General features: G+C 41.5%; 1 protein-coding gene across 2 annotated transcripts in view; it reads left to right on the forward strand.

Moving 5' to 3' along the window:
- The window catches only part of NIPAL2 (NIPA like domain containing 2), a 173,163-nt gene extending 148,361 nt beyond the window's left edge, over positions 1-24,802 (forward strand). The window contains exons 10-12 of one of the 2 annotated variants that reach the window (XM_089666479.1): positions 10,161-10,255; positions 12,731-12,791; positions 16,699-24,802. In XM_089666479.1, the coding sequence (XP_089522605.1) occupies positions 10,161-10,255; positions 12,731-12,783 (148 nt within the window). In that variant the 3' untranslated portion in view covers positions 12,784-12,791; positions 16,699-24,802. The remainder of the gene's footprint in view (positions 1-10,160; positions 10,256-12,730; positions 12,792-16,698) is intronic. The other variant, XM_089666471.1, reaches the window with a different exon arrangement.
- The last annotated feature ends 1,095 nt before the right edge of the window (positions 24,803-25,897 follow it).

Below are 25,897 nucleotides of genomic sequence, written 5' to 3' on the forward strand. Positions count from 1 at the left end.
TGCCAAAGGAGGGTCAACCAGTTATTAAGTCCAAAGGTTCACATACTTTTTCCTCCCTGCACTGTGAATGTTTACATGTTATGTGCAATTAAACCATGGCAACATCTAATGTTTGTGTAGTATTATGTTCAGCAGACTGTGTTCTTCTATTGTTGTGACTTAGATGACGTTCAGAGCACATTTTATGCCCAATTCATGCAAAACTCCACGTAAACCCAAGGGGTTCACATACTTTTTCTTGCAACTGTATATATATATATATATATATATATATATATATATATATATATATATATATATATATATATATATATATATATTCTCCAACAAGTAAATTAATTTTGCCTTGCTCTTGAAAGCCTTTGGAACTTACTGTCACGTTTGAAGCCGTCCCTTCTAAAGTTTGTTCCATGGAAATCTGTTCTGAGTCTTTCTGCCAGATTCTCCTAAATTCATTGTGACATATCTAAAGGAGAACAAATGTGCTTGACAACTATTTCTTCTGGGAATGGACAGTGTTGGCTAAAGAGAAGCCTGTCATTCTTTTACTCAAATTTGAAAGCTTGGTTAAAACATAGTCAGGCAATCAATCGAATACACCAAGGATTGCTGACTAAAAAAGGTTCCCTTTTGCCTTTGTCTTTGCCTTTTGCCTTGTTCAGAGCCTGAAATGATTGTTTCAGTTTCTAATAGATGAATCTGCTTTTTTTTTTTTTTTTTTAATCAGCCTTGTAAAAATTTCTGAAGGTATGTATTGTTGTGTAAACACCAGGGAAGAGATGTTGTTATAATGGCATTATATGATGTTGAAGGCCCCCACCTTTGTTCAAGGATGGTTGTCCAGTTTTATGTAGATGGCCTCTTTTACAAACCTATTGTTGTCTCTGTTTAAATTGCGCAGCTCCCTGTCCTCAAAAATTGGACTTTTTTCTACATACCTGCAAAATCAATTTCTTGGAGTACATCACGGGACACAGAGCAGGCCGTAATAATGACTCTATGGATTATATGCCACCTATAGGTGAATGGATACTGGCCAACCAATCAAACAGGAAGTCCTCCCTCATATAACCCCTCCTACACAGGAAGTACAAGTTTTTGTAGCAAGCAATGAAAATCCAGAAAGAGGGGAGGGACCTCTTTGTCCCGTGATGTACTCCAAGAAATGGATTTTACAGGTAAGGATGTAGAAAAAAATCCAATTTTCTTTATCGCACATCACAGAGCAGGCCATAATAATGACTATGTGGGACGTCCCAAAGCAATAACCTTGAGGGGTGGATGACATCACAATAACCACCATCAACATCCCAAAAGGAGCTTTTTAGCTCTTTGTAAAACACTGCGGCCAAAGGCACCATGTAGCAGCCTTGCAAACCTGAGCAACTGACGCCTCGTGGCAGATGGCCCAAGATGCACCCACTCTCCTGGTGTGCTTTCACTTTCTAATCTGCGCCGTCATTCTCAAAAGGAACCTTATTGCCCGAACCACGTCCAGAGAATGCAAAGATATTTCTTTTGACTACTGAGGCCTAGGAAAGAATGAAGGCAGAACAATGTCCTGATTGAGATGAAAACTAGAAACCAAATTTGGCAAAAAGGACGGATGAGGCCATAATGTCACCTTATCCTGATGTAAAACCAAAAATGGTTCCCTACAAGAAAGAGCTGCCAACTCCGATGGCCTTCCTGCAGAGTGATTGCCACCAAAACAAAACCTTTTGAGTTAGCAGAACTAACGGAATCTCCCTGATAGGTTCAAATGGTGGTTTATGTAAAACTGCCAAGACCAAGTTCAAGTCCCAAGGATACAGGGGCTGACTGACAGGCGGAACAGTACGCATCACTCCCTGTAAAAAAAAAGTATGAACCAAAGAGTGAGACGCAATCGGTCTTTGGAAGAAATCAGCCAAGGCTAAAACCTGAGCCTTAATAGTTCCAACAGCCAACTTCCTTTCTACTCCTGATTGGAGAAAAGAAAATTCTCCCAATAAAATATTTTCGGGGTTGCCAATTTGACCCTCACACCAAGAAATATATGCCTTCCAAGTTCTATATAAATGTTCCTAGAACCCAGCTTCTAGCGTTCAACATTGTGTGGATAACCGAGTCTGACACTTACCTATCTTTCAACATTTGGGTCTCAACAGCCACTTTTTCAAATTCAACAACCATAAAACGGAGTGCAATATAGGTCCCTGAGAAAGCAGGTCTGACTGATCTGGCAGAGGCCATGGATTTGCACACTGCTAGTCTGACAGTATCCGCGTACGAACACCTCCTGGGCCAGGCTGGTGCCACTAATGTCCCGCGGTATCACCAATGCATCTACCCCTATCGCAAGTGGGTCCCACATCCTGGACACAACCTGTCCATCTTGCTGTTGAACCTGGACGCCAATAGATCTACGTCCGGGTACCCCCAATGCTGGCAGATTGCCGAGAACACCTCGGTATGTAGAGCACAGTGACTGAGGTAATCCGCCTACCAGTTTTCTATCCCTGGAATGAATATTGTTGAGAGAACTGGAACATGCCCTTCTGCCCAAGCCAGTATTTGATCTACCTCCTCCTGAGTCCTCTGGCTCTTGGTACCACCTTGGTGGTGGATGTATGCCACTGCTGTAGCATTGTCGGATTGGACCCAGACTGGCCAACCATGAAGCCTGGTCATCCAATATCTCAGGACAAGCCGCACCTCCCGAAGCTGCAGGATATTGATGGTAAGGATCGTTTCTTGTGGCGACCACGTCCCTTGGACTGTGGTCCCTTCTAGAACAGCCCCCCAACCCGAGAGGCTGGCATCAGTTGTTACCAGCTTCCAATTCACTGGTGGGAAAGATCTTCCCTTTTCCAAATTCCGAGCTTCCAACCACCAATTCAAGCTTTGCAGCACAAAGACATGTGGTAATGCAGTGCTGGAATCTTTTTGTTCCATGCTGACAGAATATTCCTCTGCAAAAGCCTTGAGTGGAACTCTGAGCATAGGGCACTACCTCGAATGAGGATACCATCTTCCCCATTAACCTCATGCAGAGACGAATGCTCCTCAAACTCCAAACCTGATCGTGTGGCCCTTTCCAGAAACACCTTAGCCTGAACAGTGCCTAGGACCAATCCCAAATACTCCAGACTCTGCACTGGCGCCAGGGCCAATTTCTCGAAGTTGTGCACCCAGTCCAAGCATTTCAAAGAATGAATCGCAAGAGCCATATTTTTTCTCAGGCTTGGACTAGACTGACCCCTGAGCAATAGATCATCCAGATAGCCCAAAATCAATATTCCCGAGTTCTGAGCAGCCCTGGAGCTGGAGCCAGAATCTTTGTAAACACTCGAGGAGCCATGGGTAGTCCAAAAGGTAGTGTCATGAATTGAAAATGTCGAGTTTCTATTGCAAACCACAGAAACCTTTGATGAACTGGAAATATTGGCACATGCAGGTATGTGTCCTTGATTTCTATGAACCCTAGAAAGTCTCCCTCTTGTAAAGATACTACTGACCTGACTGACTCCATCCGAAGTGAACGAATCTTTAGGAACCAACCAGTTCAGCCCCTTTAAGTCTAGTACACGCCTTACATCCCCATTTGGCTTTGGAACTGTGAATAGGTTGAATAAAATTCCTGGAACCCTTTGTCCACTGGAACCTCCACAATCGTGCCCTGGGACAACAACCGATCGTGTGCCTGACACAAAGGTTTCCTTCACAATGGATTCATGGATACATTGGACCTTAAGAAATGGGGAGGAGGAATTCCGCAAAATTCCAGTTTGTACCCCTGAGCAACTGTAGCAGTGACCTACTTGTCCTGGATCATTTCTTCCCAAATCCCCCCCCCCACACACCCGCACGAGTGAGGGCACCCCTTCACAATTAGAATCTGACCTGGTGGGCTTCTGCACCCAGGGTTTCTTCTGGCCCTGGCCCTGAAATTTTACCCTAGACGAAGAGTCATTTGTATGGCAAAATGCTTGCCTAATGGAAGACGCACCAACCACCGAAGTGCCTGACCACTTAGATTGGGCATTTGGACTTTCTTTTAAAGAGTAAAAATTTACTTTTTCCCCCTGAGATCTTCTGGATATACTTGTCTAGGTCCTCTCCAAACTAACATTCTCCATGAAAGGGAAAACCTGCCAACAATCTTTTGTATGGTTCTGCTGCCCAACTTTTTAACCACAAGACCCTGCCCATGTGTACTGACAGAAGAGCCAAGTGAGAGATCTGCTGAATTGAATCCTTAAGGGCATCAGCTGCAAAAAACAAGGCCTGTAGTAAATCTGCCAAATCCACAGCTATATCCTCCTCCAAAATAGTATTTTTACCACCCATTTAACATGGTCATTCAGACCAATAGCAGCAGCCCCTGCCAGGGAGCGATTCTAGTTTTTTATCTGCCAGATCCTTAAACACCTGGACATTATCCGCAGGGCAAGTTAAATACTTATTCAGAGAAGACACAGCTGTGTCCATCCATGGCATGCCCCACTTTCTAATAAACGTCTCCTCCATAGGATACAGAATATTTTAGGCGGTGTCTGGGTGCTCCCAATTAGCATACAAAACTTGCTCCAAAAGAGGGTGCACCAGAAAAGCCTGAATACTTTGAAGTGGCTTTAGTAAGCCCAAAGAGGAATAAGAGAACTTGGATGCCTCTACTGGGGGTAACTTGAAACCTGACCAGACCATATCGGTGAGGGCCTTAACTAATAACCTCTTTGATTGAGAAGCAGAAACCCCCTGCTTCTCATCAGGCTGTGACTCCTCTGACAGAGAATCAGTTGCCTGACCCTCTTCTACCGCATCTTCATCCTCGGGTTCCACCCACACTTGGTCAAGGACTGGTGGGTCCAAAGAAGGGGATCTTTACCACTTTGTACCCCCTTGAGCCACCGATGCAACCATCCCAGCAACCTTGTCTTCTAACCCTGCTAAGGCTGATGCAAGATCTTGCTTAGTGACGTATGCCGAAGCGAACACACTGGTACTAGCCACAATAGCGGGCAAACACAGCGACTCAGATTGACCTGTTGCCCCTGGTCTTTCAGTAGAAGATAACACATCACAACTTCGACTAGGCTCCACAGGACCTGGCGGTGGTGCATTTGTGCCCCCCACACCACTTTCTGGATGGCATTACCTTCACTAGCGTCAAAAGAACGATGTAAGAATTTAATCAAAACACAGCATTCACAATAGACCTGCTTAAAGTGAAGCAACACACTCCAATGCAGTCCACTGAAAAAAAGGGGGTAGCATGTACACAACCCTCCTGCCTGACTGACTGACCCTCCCAGAGAAGTACTCTTGTGCCCTTTAGAATAACCTACCCTGTATCCTGGCTATCCCTCCAGGGTCCAGCAGAGTAGCCCACATGTAACAGGCAGCGTTCTATGTAAACAATATGGCCAACTTCCTCTTCCTGCTGCTACTGCGCATGTGCGCTCCCATCATGTGCGCACCCCCCCACATGGTATCTACTGCAACAGACTCCCTCTATTGGTCAAAAATAGGTATTACAGGCAGGTACAGGCAAAAAAGGAAGTACTCCCCCTGATGGTCTTCCCAGTCATTCATAGGAGACTCCTCCTCATATACACACATATATATGAATGAATACTTGCCCATCCTGCTGCAGGCTCCTGAACTTTTAGTCAGGGACCAACCTTCACCCAGGCAGGCCTTGTCCTAAAGACCTTCAAGGACTCTGTCCCCCTTTTTTAAATTGGGCCACTGCCTTGGACCTGTATAGCACCCTGCCGGAAACGCCTTGGTCAGATCAAACTGCACAGGGTTCCAAAAACACAGGTTCCAACGCCGTAAAGCCGCATTACAGGCAAAACCCAGAGGATTCTTCTCTGTATCCAGTGAGGCTCGGTTACCATCCATTTTGACTAACAGGTTTTCAGATGGATCCGATTGAGGCCCTTGAATCTCAGTAGAATTGTTCCAGACCTCCCAGTCTGCTTCACAGAGCATATGCAGCACATATGTGAACATCCACCTTACAGACACTGGCGAAAATAACTGAGCACTTCCTGTGTAGGAGGGGTTATATGGAGGAGGATTTCCTATTTGATTGGTCAGTCGGTGTCCATTCACCTATAGGTGGCATATAACCCACATAGTCATTATTGTGGCCTGCTCTGTGTCCCGTGATTTACTCCAAGAAATGGATTTTACAGGTAAGTAAGTAGAAACAATCCAATTTTTGAGGACAGTGAGCTGCACATTTTAAGCAATAGACAACAATAGGTTTGTGAAAGAGGCCATCTACATAAAACTGAAGAACCATCCTTGAACAAGGGTGGGGGCCTTCAACATCATATCATGCCATTATCACATCTCTACCTTGGTGTTTTACCTGCAAAAAAAGTTGCATTTATTCTTTTTTCCATCAAAAGGTGTACCCATCCTTTAAATGTTCACTATCGCCTCTAGCCCGGTGTTTTGACAACAATTCACATCTTCAGCTATGCAAAAAATTAAAACCTATGAAGCCTTCCAGACACCAAGGATGAAATTTTGTAGCTAGAGCAAGATGGTTCCACAACTTTCACACCTCCCAACCTGTTCTTGGACAATCACATCTGCCTTTCCATGAGGATTGGATTAGGGTGTCAGTGCTACCGCTGTGGATATAAATACTGGGGTATTTTCCTGGCACTCATTAGAACTTAAGGAGTGGCTTGGACAAGCTACAAAATGTCTTCAGTTTTACAGAAGTCGTCCAGTTGAATGTGACAAACTACTACTAGATATACCTTGACCTGGATAAATGAGAACCTGTGAGCATATTTTATAAGCTAGGATAAAAATAAAGCTATACTTTCCCTACCATCCAATTACATATATTTTGTTCTCTACCTACAGAGATATGGTATAGGGCTGCTAGGGAAAGCACAGTTATTTATGCTTATAAACAATAACCAATGTATATGGGTGATTTCTGCTGGAAAAACTGATCTGAAAATGAAAGCACTACGTAAAAGTGCCCAAAATAAAGTTTATTCAAAATGTTAATTGGGTACAGCAGCCAACACATTTCGGGGGTCCTAACATCTCCCATGTTATCAGGTCTAATAATAATATTAAGTGATTTGTGTTGTCAGTTTCCTTGCAGATTTTAAGGGTTTTCTGAAAGCTGAAACAACTAAAACTGTCATATTGCTATCGCCATGCAAAGACAATTATTTCTACAATCTTGCAAATTCCTTTGGAGTAGTTCTGAGGAAAAACTCAGTATAACAGCAATGCCAAAACTGATCTAACACTTTTTCAAAAAAGTCTTCTCTTCATTTTTCACTGTTATTCTCTACAGGATCATCTAGCATAGAGACTTTTATTACTGATTTGTGATATAAATATGCCTGCTGGGCACAGGAGAGTTTTGATCACAGAGCAATGATGTGTCTCTCTATATAGCCCAGTGCCACTACAGCAGATAATTCCCTCTCCCATTAGATTATAAATACTGCCTGGCTCTGTGCAGACTACTATATCGGGCCAACTCTGTGTCTTGTGTATGCATACTTATTGAATGAGAAGGCAGGGCAGGGGTTGTAGGAGCATTATGAGGAAGGTTAAATTTCAATTCCAGTGAAATATTGTTTTCCAGAACTTTAATGCATCTGCTTTTTAGAAATATAAAAATATCCTCCTTTTTAGAATATTGAACAGGAATGTATCAAGCATGTCTACCTGTCCAGTCTTTTATTGTAGTGTTTGTGACTCTTGCCTGAAGTCAGACTCATGACTATAACAGATTCACAAATACCTATCTTCATACTTATAGCAAGTCTTTGGCCAGGGAAATATTTTTCATCCACATAGTGCTACTTCTGAGAAGAAGAAGAAAAGGGAATGACTATGTAAACATGTTCTGCTCCTCTTGAACCGCCTCGATGTACAGCAGAAAATGATAAACTTCTCCCAGGCTGCTCTGTTGGAGATGCAGTATCTTCCTCGAAGACATGCATAATATATGTATGCTGTCACTATTGTCATCTGGGAGAATTGCTATATTTATGACTCTAGTCAAATGATCACTGTAGGTCTAATGCTTTAATAAGATCTAATCCAATGATTAACTGCAATGATGGTTGGATAGGACTCTATCAAAACAGAACCGTTTCTTCTAGACTCCTGCCTAAACAACTCTTTTTACGGTTCTAATGACTAGCTACTTTGCAATGGTGTAGTGAGTACATAGTGCTTCAAAAATTCTTTCCACTTTTATATTACTGTCATGTTGCCAATTTTCACCCAATATCAGCCTAGCTTGCAAAAAGCAAAGGAAGCCAAATGGCTCATTCCATTCTATCGCCGACTGTTCATACTGCAACCCTGAAACAATCAAAACTGTTGATGGCAGATTGCTTTCATTGATGTGATCGTATTGGTTGAAAGAGGTTAAAGCCCAACTCATGCTTCCTATGGTGGCACGGGGAGGGGGGGGGGGTTTAAGAAGCCAGGACCATCGGTGGGGACCTAAGAAGAGGAGGATTGGAGCTGCTCTGTTCAAAGGTGTACAATCAATTCAGCTGTATCGTCACAGACCTTTGCAAACCTGTCACAGTTGGCTGCCCAGGCTTACCGCAACACAGGTCATAAATGCACCATAAATCTGTTTTAGACACTTTGCTGAACCTGAGTCAGTTTGATTTGCATATAATTGTGCTGCTAATTTGCTTGATAGATGTCCCCACAGTGTTACAATCCTTACACTGGGTAAAAAAAAAACAAAGTTTGATTAAAAAAATGTTTTCGTGTAAAATAACACAATATGCGTTTTCTATACATTTATAAATTTTTCTGAATTTGTCAGCTTATAATCAAAAGTGTGAGTGGGGTATTTATTAACCACTTGCCCTCCTGAGGATTTACCCCCCTTCCTGACCTGGCCATTTTTTGCGATACGGCACTGTGTTATTTCAACTGACAATTGCGTAGTCATGCAACGCTGCACCCAAAAAAAATTTAAGTCATTTTTTCCCCCCACAAATAGAGCTTTCTTTTAGTGGTATTTGATTGCCTGTGCGGTTTTTAAATTTTTTGCGCTATGAAAAAAAAAAGGCTGACAATATTGAGGAACAAAACAATATTTTTGACTTTTTGCTATTAAACATGTCCAGTAAAAATAAATCAAAAATCAAATTTCATCATAAATTTACGCCAAAATGTATTCTGCTATTCTGTCTTTGCTGAAAAAAATCCCAATACGTGTAAATTAATTGGTTTACGAGAAAGTTAGTGTTTACAAATGGCGGTATGTATATTGGGATTGTTTTTGTTTTAGTAGTAATGGTAGCAATCAGCGACTTATTGCGGGACTGCAGCGGGCGTTCTAACACTGGGGGGAACTGACTTGGTGTCACTGACATCCCCAGTGACACCAATACAGTGATTAGTGCTAATAAAAAGCACTGACGCTGTACTAATGGCACTGGGCAGGAAGGGGTTAACATGAGGGGTGATGAAAGGGTTAACTTTGTGCTGGGAGTGTTTTTACTAGGGGTGGTGTCAGTATGCTTCACTATAATCACACTGCTTTGGATGGCTGTGCACAGGGTGCACGAGCTGACAGGGAGGAGAACTGTTAGTAAACAAAACAGTTGTCCTCCAGGTCTGAAATCCTCGGAAATCACCCAGTGATTGACAGCCACGGCCCCCTACCTGGAAGTGCAAAATCATGTGTATATATATGTGTGATTTTGCGCACTTGTGCTACCCTGTAGCAGTATTTCTGCTATAGGCAGTCAGGAAGCAGTTAAAACAGTGTAGTGAATAAAATAAAAAATAAAAAAAATTGTATAAGCAGGCAAATCAGTCCGTTTACAATCAAATTTACTGATGCACACTGACACTGCTAAATTTGGTCTCGACATCTAGACATCAATGACCTCTGGGTCAGGAAAAGGGTTAAAGTTGTCATTTATTAAATCATTTGCTTTGCTTGAGTTTACGCCACCTGATGCTACATGAATTCTTTCTCATTGGCTTCCCTGTGCAAAGAGATTCCAGCTTTGTGGTCTAGGGATGATTCGGCTATGTAGAAATTATTAATTGTATCACAGATTTTCAGATTTATCATATTTGTTTTATGAGAAGCCTGTAACACAGTTCTGCTTGTGCTTTAATCTTAATCTTTATTTCTGCAGGTGCTTTTTGTCTTTCCTCGGGGTTTTCTTAATTGCAAGAAACCAGGAGAAGCGTTGTTTACAAGAACCGTATATAAACTTTGGTGAGATTCCTGGTGAGTATATGTATGTACTGTACATCAGATATCGACATACTATATCATAGTCCCTATAGGCAAGGATGCTTTTACTGAGTTAAAAAAAAATGTCAGATAATCTATAGTCAAATATCAAATTCAACCAGGCTATGTAAGGATATCCGAAAATCTAAGCAATGAATGGGGATCTCCACTGCAGGAAATTGCTTGCTTTTGTGACAGGGCAAAAGGCAGAAATGTCACAGCTCTGCAGTGCCACTTGTAGGTGTACTTTGGTATTTTGCAAACAGAACTTCGAAACATAGTGGCAGTTTAAGGCAGCAAGACAGTTGAAAGTAAAATACCGTAAAAGCTATTAATAAGGTTTACTGAACTTTTCTGTCATAATGCTTTGCACAATCCTATTCCAAAATAACATTATTGCTCAGCAGAATTGCATGCCCCTTCTGATTCCTTTGGAAGGTCCTAAAGTAGCAATAACTTTTTAAAACTAAAGTTCAGGGAATATACAGGTGAAATAGATACATTTCACCTGTGTCAATATGTTTCAAGAACTATTTTAACTTTCAAAAGAAAGTTGCGACTGTTAATCCACTTTTCCGATCTCATCACCCCTGGAAGACTAATTAAATAGATCAATGAATATATTTTAAATGTAGTTAAAGATTATCCCAACCTTTTAGGAACACGTTATACCCATATTTAGAGTGTAGCAAGTAACATACTACTAAGCATCCCAAGCCTTCTCTGTGACAGTGGGCAGGGGTTCCTCTCCTCTGATGCCACTGTCACTTTTAAAATATGTGCAGTTGTGCTGAGCTTCGCCCACAAAGCTGCATCATTCATTCATAGAGATCCGTGAATAAACTAAAAGTCCCATCTGCAACACAGAAGATGGACTTGTAGTTCTCATTGGATCATGAGTGCACTCATCAGCACACTCATAGTGCCTTGGCACTTCCTGCAAGCTCAATAACTGAAAGCCTTGTACAGAGATATGGGCACAGAGCTTTAGGAAGTGTCCATTGATTGCAGGTGCAACCAGGGGTGGACTGACAACTCTTGGGGCCCCCGGGCAATAGGGGATCATGGGGCCCCTGTGTCCTTGCCCAAACTCAAAAAAGACAATGAAAAAGGTACCAGGGGCATCTCATGGGGCCCCCTATTGACCCTGGGCCCTCAGGCAGTGCCCGAGTTTCCAAATGGTCAGTCCGCCCCTGGGTGCAACACTTGCAGACTCATGCGTGTACAAAAAAAATTCACCTTTTTTCCTGCAAAAACATGTGCATGCAGGGGCGGACTGACCATTCGAGCACTCGGGCACTGCCTTAGGGCCTGGGGTCAGTAGGGGGCCCCATGAAATGCCCCTGGTACCTTTTTAGAGGCTTTTTTTGAGTGTGGGCAAGGACATAGGGGCCCCATGATCCCCTATTGCCCGGGGGCCCCATGAGTTGTCAATCCGCCCCTGTGTGCATGTATTATTTTTTTTGTCTTTAAAGCGAACTTAGCCTTTAAGCAAGACAGCTTGGTCATTTTTCTTCCCTTAGTCTGCTGACTGGAGGAAATCTCTTTGCTGTCAACCCAACACTGGAAGCTTGCTAACCGGAGGAGAGAGCAATGTGAAGTGTACCATTGCTTCTCCCAGTTGCATCATACTCTGCAGGGGATTGCAGGAAGGTAATATAAAGACAGATCTGGGTACTTCTATACTTTTTAAATACAGTTTGTGAAGTAGATTTTATTAATATACTGGATTCTTAACGGCATCTCCTAAATCTTCCTGGAATTCCGCTTAACTTTTTAAGCTGCAAAACAACCATCTAAACATGTATATTTTATTAATCCCTGCCTCTGTTCAATAATGGTAAGTGTCAGTCTCCACACAGCAGCCACTTTGTTAGCTAAACCAATTTGTGATTAATACATGAACTGAAGCTATGCAATGCTAAACCAATTTATGATTAATATATGAGCTGAAGCTAAGCACTCACTGAGAACATGCCTCAGATTTAGACTGATGTCTCTAGTTAAATACTTCAGGCCACAAGATGACTTCCACCTATCAGTGATTTGAACAAATTATCATAAAATATGTGGTTATGTAGAAATAAATGACTGTAATGTGTTTTTAATTACTATTCCTAAGGCGACATTCTCACAGGTGCTGGTTGCAGCAGTAATTCCAGCGCCGGTGGCTTTTAGTCTACATCTCTCTGTTGTCAGATGTTTTTCAGGCTGGTGGAATGAGAGGGATTGCATTAAAAATGCGTTTATATGTAGGAGCAGATATCAGCACCTGCATTCATATTAGTCCAGTATGAACTTGACTCTTCACCAAGACCACGTCTGTTTGACTTAATATACTCTATATACGCAATATATTGGCCCGGGGTAATTTTACATCTACACAGGGCCTTGTGTAAAAGTGGAAAGGTACCCTTTCAATGTCCTCAACTGCCTGTGCAAATATCTTCCTTTATCTCATTTGCCTAGTCTGCCACTGGTATCACAGAGGGGCAGCCACAGCAAGGCAGGGAAGACACTGAGATGAAAGGTAAAATGGGAACTAACCGAATAATAATTTGATATGGGATCACTCATGGTATACTAACCAGTTGTAGTGTGATAAAGAACGCTACATTGACCGGAAATGTGAGAACTACATGGTCTTCATGACGATTTGCTGTTTTTGGACCCCCCTCACAAATTTGCTCCCCTTGTGTCATGGGGTGCTGCAAAAGTGTCCAGGCTTGAGATGACACCTACTTCATATGGTGTAAAGGAATACTTTCCCTATATTAGTTGAGGAAGATGGGAGTTATGTCACTGAGGATCAGTTCTTCTTTCACAAACTGATCAACTTAAACACCAACATTTTTTAAATCTAAATCCAAAAACAAAAATGTGTATACAGTGTATGTATGTGTGTATGTATGTGTATATAATATATATATATATATATATATATACACACTACAGTTTACCGGTCCTTAGATGAGGTGGCTGCTTTAGTTTTATTTTAGGCTATTTTTCTTAATTTGTTTACCTGGTAATCCTTTAAATGTCATACTTCCTGTTCCTGGGTGACAACACTCATTCACGCCACTGTAACTATAAAGAGAGCCATGATTGTCACTTAGGCTGGACTGCAAACATGTCTGCTTTTTGTGATCTTCATTACATATAGGATAGTGGCTTAGCCTTTTACAGAAGGGGGATAACAACATTGTTTATGTCTCCATGTAAACTGGATCAACAAGTATTTTGTGTGCTTTCTGGCCTTAAAAATTAAAATAAAAGCAACCATCACATCTAATGTTTGTTCTTGGGTTTAGTTATCCTTTAATTTTAAAGTTGTTCTAATCACTAAATGTTCTGCTAATCATTTTTTTAACACTGGTGTACATTTGGGCTATTACTGCAGCAAATTTTAAAGAGTTCAGGAGACAGACTTTACAATGTCAAGTAGGCCACCTAGCGGAGATCTCTCAGCAGCAGTGTTATAGGCAAGTATAAACTATGGCCTTGTGAACTCAAGTCCCTGGCAAGGCATCCTGAGAATTGTAGTTCTACAAACACAAGCTTACAAAGACTATTATAGGATTTCCTGAGTCTCTATTTGCAAAGATTGTACTGTTTATTACCATGCCAACATGTGTTGGATCTTCCTGCATGAGGACATTTCCATGCCATCATGTTTATCCCAATTAGAGACCACAGTAGAGAGGGAAATGGGAACATTGCACCATACTACAGGAATCCCAGTTAGACCTGGGCCAGGAGAGAGTCCCCTAGGTTGAAGATTATCTCATTCTATCCTATGAATCATTTCAGCTGTAATGAGAAGGGTGTGACCAGCAGATGTATCATGCTGTGCAAATAACTATTATATACTGTAACTTTAACTTAACTATCCGTATACTAAAAACAAACAAGGGTTACCAACCTACAATACCAGCACAAGTCATTGAACTTTTAAAGGTGATTTACATTTCAACTGATTTATGAATTCCTTAGAGAGATGACTTGGGAACAAGTGACCATGACCATTCTTGATTTCATACAGAGAGTAATCACCGAGACACAACTGATGCACATGTGGCTCCTGGTTCAACTTCTGGTTGTGGAAACACTAGCAGTTGATCAAGTTTTTCAAACCTATGCAGTCAATCAATTTCTCTGCTTGTGGTCAGGTGGGGAAGGAGAGATATAGACATGAAATTGTTGTCTGCCATAATCTGGTGACAGTCCCTGCATAGCTGTGATAAGTAAGAACCTTTTTACTCTCAAACCTGGACAGGGGGTGTAGGGTTACCTGTACTTCCCAGGTCTTGTGTTTTGGATGGCTTTTTGGGTCCAGCCCACTGGTCCTGTGACTATAAACAGGGACAGTGCTCCAGAGACTGAGAACTCTGAGCTCTCTTCTGGCTTCTGTGTGGCTGATCCTCAGCCTGCTGACGATGACATCTGCTAATGTCTGGAAGCACATCACAATGTAATGGGGCCACTGGACCCTGGAGTTCACCCCAAAGACACCAGCAGCTGGGGAATGCCACTGATGGACCTCTATTCACATGGACACTACCATTGCAGGTATGCCAAGGCAGCACAAGCCTGGGTAGGACTAGAGACTTGGGAAAAAAGACTGTTTTTGTATATGGGGCTTTGTCATTTGTTCAGTACTTTTATTAAGTAAAGTGTTAGTTTGCCTTCGGCCTGGTCTGAAGTTCTTTAAAAGAGTGCAATTTAAATAATTGGCACACTTCTACAAGCCCTCGGTTACTAGTACATTGGGGTATGAAGAGTCAGCATTTAAACAGTCATCCTAGTGCAAGTTCTGCATGAGGTTGCCATGGGCAAAGGAGATCTACAGTCAGTTAAGCAGCCTGTCGATAACGTGTACCTGTTATAGGTCAAACAGCCTCTAGCAGTGAGGGTGATGTTGTCAGCACTCCCTACGCTGTGTTTTGTCTCCCATAGCAAAGGGAGTGGATCTGCATCACAAAGGTTTCCATCCTGTGCAGAAGTACGGAAGCTCATGAGTTAAAATCCAGTGCACATTGGAGCCCACACTAGGTGCACCACGGGGCCCACTCTGCTACTGGAGACAGTAGTGGAAACCACTGGACAGGTGGTTGTTGTAAGTGTTCAGCACAGCCCTCCTATTTGCAAGCTGTAGTGGAAAGATGTACATTTATACAGGGACCCGATCGTTGACTGCAGGACAGTTATTGTACCTTAAGGTTGAGTATTCCCTAACGGCTGTTTAGTCTTGTCCCAAGGTATTGGTGAAAATGGCACCAAAGGAAAGGTACCCCATATGTGTAGGAGAGCGATCATGTTACAGGTGCCTAGCATAGCCCAGAAGAACCCATGCCCTTAAGTGACCAGACTTGGCACCCAACGAGTTAATTAGGAAAACCTGAAGGAAAGTAACACTAGCTCTGCCCCATTACACACAAAGCATGCTGTAAGTCTGTATTTTGTGATATGTGGCTCCTAACATGTTGTACACAAAAAGCTATGATGAGCCAGATTAGCAGTTAGCTCTGTAATTAATTTTAAAAGATTAACAAATATGCACCTTTTTAATCTATGTATGTAGCTGGCAGTTCTGTACCATGAGTTTCTCCGTACAGTTTCCTCTTAGCCTACAGGAAGAATTTGATTTACTGTTCTAGGCAAAACTGTTTGTCTGGTACACATTTGACATATACATGAACACAGGGCACATACCCTCAGTAGGGCCCGATTCCCCCCTGCATTCCTGTTTGTCCCTGCTGTATGGCATATCTAGAGCAGCACAGCCTCTTATTCAAAATCTAGGACATGCAAGTATGGGAGATGGGGGGCCTGTCTGTAAGGCTTTTTAAGAAATGGTTGTTGTGAGGCCCTAGGAATGCTGCACAATGAACATCTCACTGAAATGACCATGTACTTGCATGCTCGATCAGAAGTGCTGAGAAAGAGGATCAGGGCCCACTTAGATATGTGCAACATAAGTGACCAGAGCCATTATAGTTTGGTTATACTCATAGGCTTCAAAAGCCCCCAACTGGTTGGTCCAGCACTGTGCACCAAACATCTCAGTATATATTTCCCGATCTACAAGCTGAACTTTGCATCCACCATTTAGGCCACTTGCATTGTATTGACTTGCAATGACTCCTTGGGCTGGCCAGCAAACCAAGAGAACATACTGTATGTACCTTAAGCATATACCTATTGAGTTATTGACCTGGAAAAAGCATGCAGTAATGTATGAAAGTCTTAAACTCCCATCATGCATATGTGTTCTAGGTTGGTTCATCTCAGATTGATACACCCAGAAGCTCCTATTGTTCTTATCTTTAATATTTAATGTTTCCATTGAACATGTCAAAATAACTCACTCATTTCTGTCTGGAAAATATCAGATGTAGATTCCCTTTTAATTCCCATTTTTTTTTGTCTCTCTGCAGGAAAGGAAACAGTGGATAAAATCCAACCATATTCAAACAGCATTACATATGGGACTCTGCTTAATTAGTTACTCACACAGCAGCTAAAGCAAAAGACATGAAAGTGAGAGAAACAGGGTCACAGAGAGGAAGCATTTATTTATTGCCCAAGATTTTCAACACTGTGTCATGTCTGCGTGTCAGATCATTTTCTGCTCTTTTTTTTTCCATGAAGCTTAAGTTTTCTCCAGACCCTTTGATGTCTTTACAGTTTCAAATCTCCAATGCTGTACAATCTCAAGCGCTTGGTCTGGTCCTGGTTTGCTAATGATAAACTCAAAAGAGTTTTGCAGATGACTTTCTGTCCTGTAAAAAATAGTTTATTTCTATAACATCTTCTCAGGGAGATGGAAGTTTTGGAGTTTTCAGATGGCTCCAAATGCTAAAAATACACAATACAATGGATGTAATAAGCGTTTCATGATACCTCAGGGCTGTAAGGACGGATGGCGACACTGAGCAAATGTTCTGTTTGAAGAGATTGCATTTCATTAATATGTTTCCAGTTTTGGGATCATCGAGAGTTTATCTAGTATGCCTCTCATTGTTCATTTATAACTTTATAAACCATGCTTTATATAATCCCCAAGTGTCCTTATTTGGCTGGACAATTACTGAGGGTTAGTAAAAACCGCTTTTGCCCAAATATGTACAAATTATGCTGAGATATCCACTTATTGGCTGCACAGCTGAATGGGCTAGACTGCACTCCTTACAGTATATCTAAGCCCAAACCAAGATTGTAATATATTGCAGCTTACTGGATGTTTTCTGTTCATGCTGCTTTTTCTTTATTTTCTCCTGCCTATACTGCAAATTACACACTTCCTGTCCCTGGATGGTCACGTCACGCATCCACTGTAGCAATGGAAGGGAGCCCTGGTTGTCATTCAAGGCTGCTTCCCTGATATGGACTACAACCATCTCCATATCACTTCATCGCCATTACATGGGGGTGGGAGCAGAAAAATTGGTAGTTTACAGAAGATAGCTAGGAAGGAAGATCTCCTTTGGTGAAGCTTACAGGAAATGACAAGGGCACTGGATTTCTTGCAGGGTCAACAGGGGTTTTCTGTATTTGCTACATGTGTTCTTCACTTAAAAAAAGAGAAAACTAAAGCCACAATTACATCTAAAGACTGTAAGCCGCAATATATTACATTTTAGTTCTTGGTTTTAGTTATCCTTTAAAGCAAAATTCCAGGCAAACCATTAAACACCCGCACACACTAAAAAACATATAGGAGGTGTTATACCTGTCAAAGGATTTGTATTTCTGTCCAGACAGTTATGAGGTCTACATAGTCTTGCCAAACAGCACAGCCAGCTCCTTAACCTGGCTTTTTAATATCTGCCGTTAAAGCAGTTTTAAACCCCTGAAATGAAATATGAACAAAGCATTTCCTCCTTTAGTGTGTACTTGCCTCAGCCCAAAGCACTGAGTGTGATTTCTGCCTGCTTTGTTCTCCCTCTATTTGCAGTCACTTCTACCAGTCTTTGCCAACACCAAGCAATCACAGGAGACGCCCCTCCCCTCACCAGCACACAAGAGGCGATAGACAGCCTCAGCTGTGCATGTTTCCCTATGAGACTGTGTGGAGGAAGGTGTGTCCTTTCCCTCCACTCAAGTCACTGATTACACTCAGCTCTCTGTTCTGTGCTGCGCAGTCTGTGACATTAGATCACTGTTCCTGATTTTTTGGAGATAAGGAACGCTGTGTAAAATGTGGGGCTGTAGAGAAGAGAGTGCTGCTAGTCACTTCAGTTGGTATATGTAAAGGTTTGCAAGCATTTTCCTGCCCCCAACCTTTGATTAGAATGTGAAGGCACAAGAACAGCCTCTGTTCCTGTCAGCAAATTCTTGGCCTGGAAGTGTTGATGGTGAACACCTAATTGATCCTAAATTACTGCCCCTCCATCACCAGTATAAAGCCTTTTTCACTCAGGCTTTGTAATAAGGTCCATCTGTCAGTCTGTGGGCAGATGGATGTAAACAAACAGCCATTCAAAGTCTGGAAAAAATGGAAAAGAACTGTGTTCTATACCCAAATGTGATGGATCAGAGGTGGCGTGATGTACCGTAATGGCACCATGGGCAGCTGGATGTAAACAGATGCAAGTCAATTTACTCCTGGCTGCCCACAGAGCCATCACAGGTTTGCCAACATCCACTCTCAAACCACAGACGAAAAAAATGATTGGGTACAGACGTCATAAAAGTGACATCCATTCTATTCAGCTCTGATTCAGCAGGGAATCTGTTTGTGGATCCCCTGCTGAACGGACCCTTAAACCTGCTGTACAGGTAATTACAAGAGGCCAAAACCAAGTCAAATTCAGGTATTTTAACTGGATGAATTTAAAGAAGAACTCCGGGGAAAAAACTTTTTAAACATCTGTAAAAGTCCTTTTTTCCCTTGTCAGAATGTGCTCTTGTTTCCACCTACAGTTCTTTCTGTCAGTGAGAAAGCCATTGTATTTTGAATATAACGGTTCACTCCTTTGCATATCCGTTTTGTAAGCATTTTAAGACCGGCATAGCGGCCACCAGTCTTGTATCTTCCCCACAGTAGTTCTGTTTCAGCCAGTAGTGGTGTAGTTCAATCAAAGCTCGCTGCACTGGGTGGGATGAGGAGGGTCTGACCCACCCACTCTAACTACGTCATTTGATTGACATTCATGTGTTCTAGATAGAGCCCTTCACTCCGCCCACACACCCTCCACTTCCTTGGATTATGGGAATATTTATCTTCTGGATTGTGATGTCCAGCAAGAGAGAAAGTCCCCCTCCCCGTGAACGGAAACTGCTTTATCTCTGAGTGAAGGGATGATATCAGCGGGACAAAAAAGCTAGAATTCTATCAAAAGTCATTATATATTACAGTAGGACAATTTTTTCATCAAGCCTGGGGAGAGGGATCTGAAAGTGCAAAGTTGTAAGGATCCTGGAGTTCTTCTTTAAATACAACCATACCAAGAATATCATTTCCCGTGTTTGATTGTGTTTTATTTTTATTTTTTTTGTTAACAAAACTGTGACTAATCTGTGATTAAAATCAGGGATACTCTCCCACTTCCTTCAGATTGAGGGAGTCAGTGGATTAGCCTTAGTATCTACAGAGCAGAAGTAACTAAGGATCTGCCATGACGTTTACTAAAATCATTTACTAAAATCCTTTTTTGTCCTCAACAAATGTAAAGTTTCACTTTAAAGTGCAAGAATTGTAATTGTAAAGAACTGTGAACATTTATGTGATCCATCCACCTTTATTGTGCAAAATGGCTGCAAAGCACAAACATTGCAGAGCCATCTAATTATCTCTTCACTTCTAGTAGATTTGCCAAACATATTAGTTGTTTTTACATGCTGCATTTTTTTTTTTTTGTATGGTACATGTTCGTGAAAGCATGATCAACTGTGACTGAAGTTCAGACTGTTATCCATAGTATGACGTGCCTTTGGGACAGTACTTCTCAAGCTGTGGTTCCTGTACTACATGTACAGTAAGACAGGTATCCACATGTATATGCTGGTCTCTGACCCTTTTCCTGTACTTTGCTGTAGTATGTGCTGCCATTTTTAACTGTGGTGGGTTGAAGGAAAACTTTAAAGTATAAGTTCACCTTCTACAGAAAAAAAATTACAATTTTTGTGCAGAAATAAAGTTAATTTATTATTTTTTCCTGCAGGAACCTAGAAAGCATTGCACCTACAATCAGTAGATCCTGGGTGCAATGTGGGCTTTTGCAGACATGTCCTTCAGCTTTCAGTCTGTACCTCTGTATGGACCTTGTGTTTGAAAGCTGGAGGACATGTCAGTGGACTACAAGAGCGCTCATCAATGCCCCTGCAGCTCATTGAAACTACAAGTCTGTTTGCCGCAGTGGAAGATGGTACTTGTAGTTTATTCATCCCCAGAACTCTGTGCAAGAGAAGAATCCCTATGTGCTTTCACAGGGAGGAGAGGAGAGGGGAAAGGAGCTGGAACCTAAATACAGGTGGAACATGCAACATCTTTCAAAAGTAAAACTTGGCCTTTAAAAAGGAACTCCAAAAACCAAAATTTTTGGGAAAGCCCACAAGTAAAATAAGATATCTCTAATGAAGTGTATGCTAGGACCGCAGTGATGATGGTTACTGTAAAATGGCAATTTTATTTCATGCCAGATATTACATACAGTGCCATTTTCTGGTGCTGTGGCTGATAGTTGTGGCTCGCATACAATGATAGGATCCTAATGTCTTACTGAATCTTCTGCGCTACCTACTATATATTCTATCAAAAAATCATAAGCCTCCCTACTATCTCATAAAAACAAAAATGGTGCCAAAAAAAACAAACAATATGTGAACACGTGTAGGGTGCTGCTCCCATTATAATGCGTTCCCGTACTGACCAGATAGATGTTTAGTACAAAATATGCAGCGCTCCCTATGTATCACTTTTAAAAACTCACTATATCAACTGTACATATGTGAATCATATATAAAATGCACATAACAAACATCCATGAATGATCAAAATAATCTAAACGCATAAATCATAAGTCTATTGAAATCCTTGTGTTAAAGTTCAAAAAATCCCAATCCACCATAAGTAGAGCTTTTTTCAGTGGGAATGTGGGGGGGACGCTGTTCTGACACCTCCAGCACTCAATGTATGTAAAGGACAAGGGTGCTTGGGGTGTGCTGGAGTGTCTATTTTCACTGGTGGGAATCTATATTTGCATGGGGGTCTACTGCTTCTGGGGGGGTCAGTTGTTGCTGGGAGGTATGGAGGACCTATTGATGCTGGCTGCTTGGAGATCTGTTTTTTTTTTTCTGGGGTGGATCTATTGTTGCTGGGGTGGTATTTTGCTGTTGGCGGTCCATTGCTGCTGGGGGATCTATTGTGTGGGGCATATATTGTTGCTGGCTGCAGAGATCTACTGTATTTTACTGCTTTTCTTGTTACCATTAACACATTACATGCAGATTACTTAGCACCACAAAATTATACTCAGTTCTGTATTCTCTAAAAGAGGCCACACTGGGAGGTTGGTAGGGGATGGAACCAAGGGACAGTGCTTGGGGGTATGTAGGGGACAGATACAAGGGATGTCTAAAAAGGTGGAAAGTTCCTGCACCTATTCTCTGAGAACAAACGTCCAGAGTATATGTATATATCTTCCTCCACTCTGTGCTTTATTTGATATGATTATACACCATCATGCATCGTGAACCCCTTCACCTTCATTGCAATGCACTATACTCTAGATATGGACCTAAAGACATACGTTATGTCTATGTAGGTGTTTTCCCCTCTGGGAATATAAGTATGATGCCAATTCCCTCCTTTCTTAGCCTGAATGTGTTACTAAACCCCGGACCCTGCATTCACTATATCTGGTCTCCCACAGTACACAGAACATGGAAATGCTATTATTTTAGTAAATACAAACTGCTAAATACCTTTTCTCATCAGCAGTTAGAGCCATCTTGTGACTTCTATCAGTGTCCCATTTGAAAGCTTGTAGGAGGAGTTTTCATTTTGTTCTAGGAGGATGCAGAACCCCTAACCTCTGGACAGTGCTGATTGGCCCTGTGCTGATCGCATGCACTCTCCCAAGAAAAAAAAACCCTCTCTAGCAATACACACCAAACTGAGCATGTGCAAATGCCTATGGTTCAGTATGTCTTATCAGGAGATAAGAGGTGGTCGCTTGAAAAAGGGGAAGAACAGAGAAGAAAGAGTCAAACAGTCTTTTTACACAATGCAGAGGATTAACTCCTTATGTTCCACAGTGAGTAAAACAAGCATGCTTTACTGCATATATAGACTGATTGTACTGTAGTGGGTTTAGTAACACTTTAAGACCAGTCTTCTCCTAAGTGGGACACCTGGTGGTTATCTCTTTACGAGGTTCCCAGCCCCTTATTCCTCTGCTGTCAATGAGGAAAACATGAAACAGTATCTCATATTGTAGTAGTGAAAAACTGCAGCATTTATTACAAGTATTGCACTTACATCACATACATGTTAAATGCTCCTTTAAGCAGCCATGATCCTACTCTCCTGCAGTGCCCGACACTTTACAACAAAGGTGAAGGGATTCACGATGCATAATGGTGTATAATGCATATCAAATAAAGTGGAGATACTGTATATGGAGTGGAGGAAGATATATACGTATACTGATATGGTATATAGAATTTTGATTTATGCATTTTGATTTTTTTTAATCATTCATGTTTGTTGTATGCATTTTATATATGATTTATATATGCAGAGTTGATATATTGAGTTTGTGATACACACGGAGCGCTGCATATTTTGTACTAAACAAATATAAGGATGCAATTGTTCACGCTCCACTTCTGCTCCCTATTTCCATTCACAAAAGGCCCTGTGTCCTTTTCATAGAATGCAAGGTGTTCTGTGAATGAACTAGGGGAGATGAGAGCAGGGGATAAATGTCCATTCACAGAACACTTTATATTCTGTGAATGGACAAGGTGGAAGGAAGGTTAGTAAGAGGAAGGAGAAAGTAAAGAACTGTACTAAAGCCAGAACTATCAGTTCCAGCACTGGGAAAAGGGTACTATGCATAACGTGGGATGAATGAAATTGTCACTTTTACAGTAACTAGAAGCATTGCGGTCCTTGCATACACTTTATTAGCGGCAACTTATTTCACTTGTGGGCTTTCCCAAAAAAAAAAAAAGTTTCACTTTACCCTGGCTGGTCTATACTCCTTGTGCTGCCCCCCCAGCTATTCAGAGGAGTACAACATCCATGAGAATGAATGGGATGAACAGAGCCCAGCAGGAGCTGGGGGCTGCAATTATTTTTTTCTGCTATCCAAGGCTGCCGGAAGATCTCCAGAGCTGAGCTGAAGTTAAGTATTTTGGTAGATGACTTCAACCGAAGAGAGTGGGGGAACATTTTAAAAGACAACTGCACTAAAAGTGTAGTTGTCCTTCTAAGTGCTGCTACTGCTTCTCCCTAACCCTGCCTGGACTGTATACCAGCACACATCATATTCATCATGTACATGATGTAATCAGAGACACCTGAAGGGGTACATTTTTTGGTCACTCCACTGGATGTAGCCAAAGCGCTCTTTTATTCATGGATGGAACCTGATTGATGGGAAGGGGGGGTGGGGAAAAAGGGCCCAGGTACCATGTTACAAGTGGCACTGTTTGAACAGGGCATACGGCATGCAAGGAGACATTTGGTGAGGAGTCTTGAAAGAGCTGATGCACTTGGAACAATGTGGTGATATCAAATAAAAATAAGAGCAATTGTATGTAAAAGAGGAGATAAAGGAGCATAGTTGAAGAGTGGTGCAGATCACAATTTGTAAAGCCTGATAATACAGAAAGTGGCTGGATGGCTTCAATCCAAGGGAAGTACTTTTGTAGGGTAAGGAGTGAACAAAGTTCGCTTTTCACATCTTGCTTTTAAAGTCAATCTAGACCCAATTCCTAAACTATCACGGAAGCTTTAAAAATGTTTTAAAGTTGCTTTAAACCTCTTTAAATTTGTAGCTTTAATTAAAGTAAATCATCCAAACATAAAGGTCCTTGTTTAGTTTATTCCTCGTATGAGGTAACACTTTTATCCCAAGTGTGATTCTGCATTGTCAACCTGGCAGTTGGATGGTCCACTTGAGATTAATAGTGCAAAGGATAAAACCGGGTGAAAACGTTTTTTTTTTTCCAAATGGCAATGGTTTGATATATGTTAACTTGGCAAAATAAAGTTATCCTATTTAGGGTTTAGATCTACTTTAGAGAGGCCCATGGACAATAGATCTTTGAGACCCACCACTTTTTAATTTATGAAAACCATGCATTGTGCCTCTATGTCTTATTGTTTACACAAGGCACTGAAACAGCCTAGTCATTTCAGACTTCTTAAATTAAGCTGTAACTATATAACATGTAATTGTGAGATTCCACATAACTAAACATGTTCATTTATTACGGACATGCTCATTTTCTACACATACTGTACATGTGAATGATGACCAAACATGATGTAGTGTGAATGGACTTCATTAAAATGAATTTTTGTGATCTATCTGTCATATTTTCTGCTAATCTGCTCTCTGTTCATATTTCTGCACTGCATTTGCCATAGGGGTTAGTTTGTGGATACAGAATTTTAATGTTTTTTTTTAAAGCCATAGTCCTAAATAATCTAAAGTGATTGTATAAATCAGACATTCATTTTGTAAGGCAGTACATGGATCAATGAAATTCTGATTGCAATAACCTACAGCAATTAATCCAATTTCTATTGTCAGATTAATTAAAAAGATGAGCTTGCATTGGTTGGCATATGTTATTGTATTTTGCACAATAACAATGCACAAAAATATCCATTCACAAACTTGACACTTCTGGCTGTGTTGGATGCCTGTATCCATCACTGCATTGCATGTGTTTGCAAATGTATGAAACAGGAAAAACTCAAATCACATTGGCATAAGCATTCAGACCCTTTGGACCAGCACTTGAAATTTAGCTCAGGTGCCTCCCTTTTTTCTTGATAGTAACTGAAATGTTTTTACACCTTGATTGCAGTCCACCTGTGGTAAATTAAATTGATTGGACATGATTTGGAAAGGCACACACCACTCTATAAAAGACCAGGCAGCTGACAATGCACGCTTTATCAGTGCATAAGCTATGAGGTCAAAGGAAATGCCTGCAGAGCTCAGAGACAGGATTATTGCATAGGCACAGATCTGGGGAAGAGTACAAAACTTTCTGTTTCGCTGAAGTTTCCCAAGAGCACAGTGGTCTCCGTAATTTTCAATTGGAACCTGGTTTGGCACAACCAGGTTCTTCTAAAAGCTGGTCACCCAGCCAAACTGAACAATCAGGAAAAAAAGCCTTAGTAACAGAGGTGATAAAGAAGTTAATGGTCACTCTGACTGAGCTCCAGAGATTTTGTTTGTAGATGGAAAAAGGTTCCAGAAGGAGAAGCATCACTGCAGCCCTCCATAGATCTGGGATTTATGGCTGGGTGGCTAGACCGAACCATCAATGCAGCCCTCCATAGATCTGGGATTTATGGCTAGACAACCATCACTGCAGCCCTCCATAGATCTTGGATTTATGGCTGAGTGGCTAGACCGAAGCCTTGCATACTCCAAGCTTGCTTGG

This window comes from Staurois parvus, unplaced genomic scaffold, assembly GCF_062004578.1.
Source record: "Staurois parvus isolate SC_StPar_1 unplaced genomic scaffold, SC_StPar_1.0 ptg000052l, whole genome shotgun sequence".
In the NCBI taxonomy this organism is placed as follows: Eukaryota; Metazoa; Chordata; class Amphibia; order Anura; family Ranidae; genus Staurois; species Staurois parvus.